The sequence below is a fragment of the Dermacentor silvarum genome, chromosome 3 (assembly GCF_013339745.2).
Source record: "Dermacentor silvarum isolate Dsil-2018 chromosome 3, BIME_Dsil_1.4, whole genome shotgun sequence".
Taxonomy (NCBI): Eukaryota; Metazoa; Arthropoda; class Arachnida; order Ixodida; family Ixodidae; genus Dermacentor; species Dermacentor silvarum.
Genome location: NC_051156.1, coordinates 43,224,758 through 43,233,387, shown reverse-complemented (window position 1 = coordinate 43,233,387; position 8,630 = coordinate 43,224,758). Strand labels below are relative to the sequence as shown.

The following is an 8,630-nucleotide window of genomic DNA, read 5'->3' as shown; positions in this document are numbered from 1 at the left end:
ATTTTCACACACACAAATGCTTTGTTCATTTCTTCTGCACAAGTTCCTTTGTCGCTGACTATGAATTTTCACCATATTAGAATTGACAAAGCGCAACCGGAAAAAACATATTTTTTTCAGTGACGTAGAGACCCGGTACTTCCGATTGTTTTCAACCCATTAGAACTTCAAAGTCAAATTTGCACTAGCCAAACGTTTCCGGTTTAACGACTTGTATTTCTAAAGACCACCTGTTTCCTTGACGCAGGAGTTTGGGGCATCTACGTGAAATGCGTTTCGAATTAAAGGATGATGTTTCCGACAACGCATAGAGGAAACACTTTTACTTGCTATCGCATTGTATTTGTCATACCATCACGTGCTCATGCCAATAAACTTAATCGGGTGCTATGCTAACGAGACCAACCTGCGAAAATATATAAAAAACATTGACTAGAGCAGTTCGTTTCAGCTGACAGTGGCTGATATAAAAGTCCGCAAGCAGACACTCGAGTTCTTAACCTGAAATAGGCTAGCCAGCAATGATTCCACAGTGGAAGTTTATATTCGCAGCGTTCTTTGCTTTTGTCCTGCTACCACTTTCTATCAGCGGGAGCACTGAAATTCCCTACAACAATCCTGCGCTCGGAATCTATCAAAACGAGGCGGCTGTAAGTAGGACTTGATTTGCACTTTCTGTTGAAATTTGCTTTGACTAAAATTACAGTGTCTTTCAAACAAGTCACAACATATAATTTTCAGTTAAGCAAATGCCTATTATGCAGACCATTAGCTCATGCTTGCCATAACTTGCAGTTGTTGCAAGCACGCGAGCTTGCTGACAGCTTTAGGCAGCCTGCATTAGAGATGTGTGAAAGATGAAAATATATCAGAGCTAATTGAAAGCTACATATTCCTCATTGACACAACGAAAATGATGCTTCCAAGAGTATTATATGATATATATTAATATGTAATATTATAACCAAATGATAAGCGTTAATTAGACAATTATAAAGCAACATGATACATGATACCTTTACAGCTTTCTCTTGCTCAATACGTGCTACATAGAAGTGTTTTTCTAAGCATGAGAGAAGCCCGGTGAATACTCGAAAAGTGCCTTAGCGGGCTTCTTTCACGTTCGAAAAAAAACACTTCGATGCAGCCCGTATTGAGCACCAGAAAGGTGTTTGGCGAGTTTTAAAGCGAAGCTTTATATGTCTAGGCGAAATCACCTGTGTACGGAGAGCTATCATCATCAGCATTGGCTCGAGCGTAGTCGTCTTCCGCAGCTGGCTCGTTGGCACCCCTCGGGTAGCGCTCGTGATCGTGCTCGGCAGGCGTTTCTTGCCAGTGCTCCCGCGTTCGTCGTCGTCGTCTTCTTCCACAGCTGCCTGCGTTGCCACTCACCATTCCAGCGTAGAATTTCACTTCTCTTCTGTCGTCGTAATGGGGAGGCCGCGTTTGCGGGGTATGATCCATTGCTTAAGGGAATATGAGCCATTCATTGTCTTACGTAACGGATAGATTTAATTTTGAAGCAACTTAATTTCGACGACTTGCAAGCGGCAATGGTGGGCGAATGCTGATAACCACGCCGCCGAGCAAACTCGAGACATCGAACGCAAGCGACAACGGCGGACTGCGGGCATACCGTCAGTGTCATGGGTCTCTCCGTCGCAGTCGAACGTGTGTGTAACCTCATAATTGAGAAATACATTAACGAACCCTCGGAATTAAGTGAGGACCAAGTCCGCACGGTTCCGCTTCGGTGGTTAACCATGTTCACGGAGAGGAAGGGCCGACGAATTTTTTTCATCATTTAAGCCTTTCATCTAAATATAATAATTGAGAAGTAGACTGATTAATTATGACTAATTATCAAATTAGGCGGAATACAAACGAAGTAATCTGAGTATCTCAAAGCGACGGCAAACTACATTACTTTGGTTCTGTGCAACTAGGTGGCATTTGCATATATTTAGAGTTTGGCTGAAGTTACGTAGCACACCGTGTGTATGACGCCACAGAACTGCAGTCTCCGAATCGTTTCATTGCAGTGCTTCCCGATCCACGAAAAATGGTATATAATGTACAGGAACTACCAAGAGGATCCATATTTCGGGGACAGTGGAAAGTGCATCACCATAATTATGACAAGTCCTTTTGAGAACAACTATGGTACTTTCGAAGTGGACGTTGGCGATTACGTCAAAGTGTGAGTTTGTGTTCGGAAATACTTTTTTAACAACAGATAAAAATGACCGTGCACTACGTTTCCAGTGATGAAAACTTCAGTTCGACATAGTGAATTCGAAATACGCAACATAAAAAAAGCGAATTTAAATACTACACCTATTTTAGAGAGTACGATCACTTCAGGTAACGAAATAGAATTTGTGTACTCGCTGTGCCTCATTTTTATCTCGCATGGCTTCCCGAACTACATAGGGTTCTAAATTGCCACTAAATTTGAATTATAAAATTGTATACAAATCACTAAATATTTCGTAAATAATGACTTGCGTAGTGCTAAATTATGAATAATTTACAAGCACCTGTAAGTAAATAAGGTTAATAAATTCCTGTGGAAAGAAAATAAATGAACGACTGGCTCCCCCTGGCCAGTTTCTCAGGACCAATAAAAGTTCTAGTCACTGTCACTGACGCATTGTTACATGTTTGTAAGACGCAGTTATACATCATTTTCCTGTCTGGCTAACGCTCTTCAGGAGCCACGAACTATCTTAGCATTTCTTAAAATGGTGCTTCATGACCTGGTACTATCATGTGCCTGAATACCAATAAAGAGATTTTAGCAGTTAGGCAAAAGAGGAGGAAATCTTCAAAAGTTAAACATAGGCAAGCGGTTCCCTTTATATTGTAGACAAATACCCTTACTTAAAGCATTAAAGCAAAGGATTTTAAAAATTGGCCAGTTTTACGTTTGTGAAATCTGATGAGACAGCGGGGCTCTGCAAGCGTGGGTGTATAGCGTAGTGGGTATGACGCTCGCCTTCGCACCATGAGTACCCGGTTGAATTTATGCCTCGCCAAGAAAGTTTATATAGTTTTTTTTCTCTTTCTCGCTCTCTCTGTCTCTCTCTTTATTTCTCTCTCTTGCTCTCATTTTCTCTTTCTCTCGCCCATAGAAAGTTGTGTTACAATGGTCGGTACAATGCAACCATATGGTTCCCACAAATGCATGTTAGGCAAGGGAGGGTGTATAGTGCAGTGGTTACCCGCTGTGGTTGCTCAGTGGTATGGTGTTGGGCTGCTGAGCACGAGGTCGCGGGATGGAATCCCGGCCACGGCGGCCGCATTTCGTTGGGGGTGAAATGCAGAAAACACCCGTGTAGTTAGATTTAGGTGCACGTTGAAGAACCCCAGGTGGTCAAAATTAATCCGGAGTCCCCCACTACGGCGTACCTTATAATCAGATGGTGGTTTTGGTACGTAAAACCCATTAGGTACAGCTCACGGCACGCTGAAAATGTTTGGTGACGACGAACTGGGACTCATTTCATATGCGCTAACATCCAGGGTGGGGGGGGGGGGAGTTATTCTGTAAGAGCCCACCTAGTGGACGCCATTGGTTGCCGCTTCACGAGCGCGAAGGTCCCAGCCAGTCCCAGCCAGCGGTAGCCAATGGCGACAGCCGAAGTGGACAGTCCACTAAGTGAACTCTTACAGAATACCCCCCCCCCCCCCCGGTACTCAGGTGCACGTTGTCTGCCCAATGCAATATTTAGAGGCTGCTAGTAAAAAAAAAAAAAAAACTACGGCTCTCCCGTAATCGAGAGCCGATGTAAGCATGCAATGGCTACCATATGGCGTCTTTTGTAAAACCCCTAGATTTAGTCTTTTGTGGTCTGTGGTGCTGCCGCCTTCAACCGTGTTTTTTCTAGCAACAATCCAACGCGCTCAGTGTCTGCCGCCACTTTTTCTTCTTGTCGGATCGAAGTGATCGGCTGCAAATGCGCGGCCTTGTGTTTCATACCTTACCTTTGAAACCTTACGTTTCATACATAAGGTGCAAGGCTATGGAAGCTACGCAAGAAGTACGGTCTCCAGAAATGTGTCACTCCGCGTCACTTCGCTGCGCGCCAGCGGCGATTGTTCTGGCGAGCATGCATGCGTGAGCCACGGCCGCTGAATAAGAAAAAGGTGCGGCCTGCCGCGTGCAACGAAAACGGTGTGATCCGCCGCGGCACCACACGCCGGGGTCTCTTGTCTGGCATCGGCATAGCAAATGCGTCAAGAGCGCGCTTCAAACGCCGTCGCGCGTGCGAGCCGAAGCGTTCCATTCCTCCGAGCTAGCGCCGTTCGGCCCAGCCAAGCGGCCGACAATGCAACTACGGCCGTCACGTTCGCTCCCATAGCTGCGCGCTCGACGCGGCACGCCGCACCTTTTTTTTTTATTGCGATAGCAATTATATGGACACTCAAAAGCAGATTTCTGCCGTCGGCGTCGCCGTCGCCGTCGCCGTAGCCGTCGCCGTCGCCGTCGCCGTGAGGTTCCGTATGACGTCATTTGGAGAAGAAATCGTCGCCGATAAGTGGTTCTTGAGGGAAAGGGAAAGGTTGGCGCTATCTTCTGCAGCCCTTGAGGGAGCACGGCTCAGCGCCAAATCGAACGCTGTATGTGCGAGTGAAAGGGCGCGAGGGGCGCGTCTTTCACGGGGAGTGAACGCACGGCGGAGAACAAACGCGCGTTCTGCGCCGTGCTCGCTTAAGGGCTGCAAAAGTAGGCGTCTCTGTTCTCCTTCGCAATCACCAGGTATGTAGAGCAAACGCGCCTTCTTTCGACGAGCGAGAGGCCGTGGGGGAGGGGGAGGGAAGGGAGGCGACGTTTAGCTGCGGCACGCAGTGCCTATTTATATCAGAGGCTCCGGCAACAGTCGCCAACGCCGCACGCATTTTGAGCGAACGCGGGCAAAACGCCGATGGCGTCTTCAACAGTTCTGCGTGTTGCCGATGTTGCTGCATGTCCAAGTTTATACAGCTGATAAAGCTAATATCCCTTACTCCGTATAGCTCTCTACAAGTTTGCTATCGCAATTGACGCTTCGCCTTTCAGGTGAAACTGCGACAACTTTTTTTATTTGGGGGGGGGGGGGGGGGGCGGGAAACGCCAAAGCGAGCTCTCCTATTAAAGTGGCAACCTTATGCTGCGAAACCGGCAGACGCGCAGTCGCTGCTTTCCTTTTGTTTAGAAGCGAGGGGGCAGTACGCTTTCAGAGGCTTCAGAAACCTGTACAATATGGGAATATAGAATGTGGAGTGAACATATTATTATTGCGATAGCAATTATATGGACACTCCAAAGCAGATTTCTGCCGTCGGCGTCGCCGTTGCCGTCGCCGTCGCCGTGAGGTTCCGTATGACGTCAATGGAGATGAAATCGTCGCCGCGCGCCGTCGAACGCTGTATGTGCGAGTGAAAGGGCACGAGGGACGCGCGCTTTCACGGGGAGTGAACGCACGGCGGAGAACAAACGCGCGTTCTGTGCCGTGCTCCCTTAAGGGCTGCAGAAGTAGGCGTCTCTTTCCTCCTGTACAATCACCATATATGTAGAGCAAACGCGCCTTCTTCTGACGCACGAAAGGCCGTGGGGGGGGGGGGGGGGGGGGCAGGGAAGGGAGGCGACGCTTAGCTGCGGCACCAAGTGCCTATTTATAGCAGAGGCTCCGGCAACAGTCACCAACGCCGCACGCATTTTGTGCGAACGCGGGCAAAACGCCGACGGCGTCGACAACAGTGCTGTGTGTTGCCGGTGCTGCTGCATGTCCAAGTTTGTACAGCGGATAAAACTACTATCCTTACTCCGTATAGCTCTCTACTAAGTTGCTATCGCAATTGATGCTTCGCCTTTCGGGTGAAACTGCGACAACTTTTTTTATTGCGATAGCAATTATATGGACACTCAAAAGCAGATTTCTGCCGTCGGCGTTGCCGTCGCTGTCGCCGTCACCGTGAAGTTCCGTATGACGTCATTTGGAGATGAAATCGTCGCCGCGCGCCGCCGAACGCTGTATGTGTGAGTGAAAGGGCGCGAGGGGCACGTCTTTCACGGGGAGTGAACGCACGGCGGAGAACAAACGCGCGTTCTGCGCCGTGCTCGCTTAAGGGCTGCAGAAGTAGGCGTCTCTTTTCTCCTTTACAATCACCATATATGTAGAGCAAACGCGCCTTCTTCCGATGCGCGAGAGGCCGTGGGGGAGGGAAGGGAGGCGACGTTTAGCTGCGGCACCAAGTGCCTATTTATATCAGAGGCTCCGGCAACAATCACCAACGCCGCATGCATTTTGAGCGAACGCGGGCAAAACGCCGATGGCGTCGACAACAGTTCTGCATGTTGCCGATGCTGCTGCATGTCCAAGTTTATACAGCTGATAAAGCTAATATCATTACTCCGTATAGCTCTCTACAAGTTTGCTATCGCAATTGATGCTTCGCCTTTCAGGTGAAACTGCGAACTTTTTTTTTTTTTTTTATCCAGCGGCCGTGCGCGAGCTCTGGGAGGATTTGCTATGTTGAATTTGGCTACAGAATGGTAAACCGACACCTTCGCTACGTACTCGGGAAAGAGGCTTCGGTACCGGATCCGAGTACCACAATGGGGTATTTTTTAACACTTAGACGATAGCTATAGAGTTCCCAGCTCTCAAAGAACTGGCTCATCGTCCACGGTTGAGTGCTTTCCTAGCGCGTTCATCACGCTTTTGTACGACGTTCGCAGACAAGAGTCTTTGACCAGCAGGGGTATTCTGTAGGAGTCCAACTAGTGGACTTCATCAATACTTCTTTTTGGGCGAGTTGGCACATCTTGAAAGTTTGGGTGACAGCGCAAACAGGCGACCACAAGAAGGTGTGCCAACCTTCACAATAAAAACCAGTTGTTAGTCAGCGCCTGTGTGTCCGTGTCTCCCTTCTTGGGGTCGTCTGTTTGCGCTGTTACCCAACCTTGCAACTAGTGGACTGTCCACTTTGGTTGTCGGAATGGCTCCAGCAGCACGAGCGAGAAGTAGCCAGCCAGTATTTTAGGGGCGAAGCTCCTTATGGCGGCACCCGTTCCGTCCCCTGTCGTAGTAGTAGTAGTAGTGTGTAACCAGTCTGAGAAAAATGAGAAAAAATTCCGAAGTTGTGTCCGTAGCGCGGAATCGAACCAGGGACCCCTCGCTTCCGAGCGCGCGGCGTTAGCCCACTACGCCACGAAGCTTTTTTTTCTTTATTTCCGAAATAACACGTTACAGGGGAAAAAAATGGCAGCCAGACTTTGGCTATCGCGGCATTAAAATCTTTTCATACAAGCCAACACATCAAATACAGGGATCCAGTCTGGTGGATCGGCTAGAGCACGATACACATCTCGCACACGCACAACACTTTCGATAAAATGTTCGCGAACAGGGCGTACATTTTCATCAGCATGCCGATATTCCATTCTCGTTTTCCACAAGGCGTGGAGTCCCAGGACCATGATCAAATCGTACGGAATATCCTCGGATACGTCTACCGGCAAGAAACGAATGCCATATGGGTCAAGGGGTAATTGTTTCTTTAATGTGCGCTGAAGCACATCCCAGTGAAAGATTGGGTCCCAACAATCTAGAAATGCGTGCTCGATCGTTTCTGGTTTCTTGCATAAGGAGCATAAACGGCATAAACAGTAAAAATCTCTTCCGGAACCCTTCCATAATGTTCCTTTGTTGTCCAAGCAGCACAGTAAAATGATCAGCTATCACGCGCATGATCATCTTCCTATCCGACGTCATATCGTTGCCACTAGCTATTTGACTGATTGTGGGTAGGTGAAAGACCAACGAAGCGGGCGTTGTCTGATGAAAAGAGATATGCGTGCCAGAAAGAAATCACTACGCCACGAAGCGGACATGGACAAACGCACCACGATGGCTATAAATGCCCAACATTAACGAAAGGCCGCGTTTCTAGCGCGTTTCTTCTTTCTGGGGTTTTACGTGCCAAAACCAGTTCTGATTATGAGGCACGCCGTAGTGGAGGGCTCCGGATTAATTTTGACCACCTGGGGTTCTTTAACGTGCACTACAACGCAAGCACACGGGCGTTTTTGCATTTCGCCTCTATCGAAATGCGGCCGCCGGGGCCGGGATTCTATGACTGAGCCACCCCGGCGGGTCCTAGCGCGTTTCTAACGCGTTTGTGCTAGCGCGTTACGGCCCGTGTAAGAAGCTGGTGTAAGACGCTGTGGCCTCTCCACCTTACCTTCAACGCGTTTCGAACGCGCTGCCCAAAGCGGTGGCAAGTCAAGTTCAAGTCGAGGAGCGTTTATGAATACGGGGGGTATACTCTCTCAGCAGTCATGTGATGGCGTCGGCAAACGCGGTGCACGTTCGGCATGTGTAAATGGCTGCGTAAGACGCTGTGGCCGCTCCCCCTTACTAGAGAGTACTGCACGTTTCTAACGCGTTTGTGCTAGCGTCCCCTTAAGCGGGAGATCCGATGATTCCCTCCGGAGCTTCGCCCACTCATCATCATTCACCTCGTGGATCTGCTGTCATTTTTTTTCTCGCTCGTGCTGCTGGAGCCATTCACGACAGCCGAAATAGACAGTCCACTAGGTGGGCTCTTACGGAATACCCCCCAAAGCTCCGTATTGCCGGCAA

At 48.7% G+C, this 8,630-nt stretch overlaps 1 protein-coding gene across 2 annotated transcripts in view; it reads left to right on the top strand.

Annotated features, from left to right (window-relative positions):
* Positions 1-513: 513 nt before the first annotated feature.
* LOC125944474 (uncharacterized) overlaps positions 514-8,630 on the top strand; it is an 80,949-nt gene continuing 72,832 nt past the window's right edge. For both annotated transcript variants that reach the window (XM_049664984.1, XM_049664985.1), the window contains exons 1-2: positions 514-650; positions 2,043-2,200. In XM_049664984.1, coding sequence (XP_049520941.1) covers positions 522-650; positions 2,043-2,200 — 287 coding nt within the window. In that variant the 5' untranslated portion in view covers positions 514-521. The remainder of the gene's footprint in view (positions 651-2,042; positions 2,201-8,630) is intronic.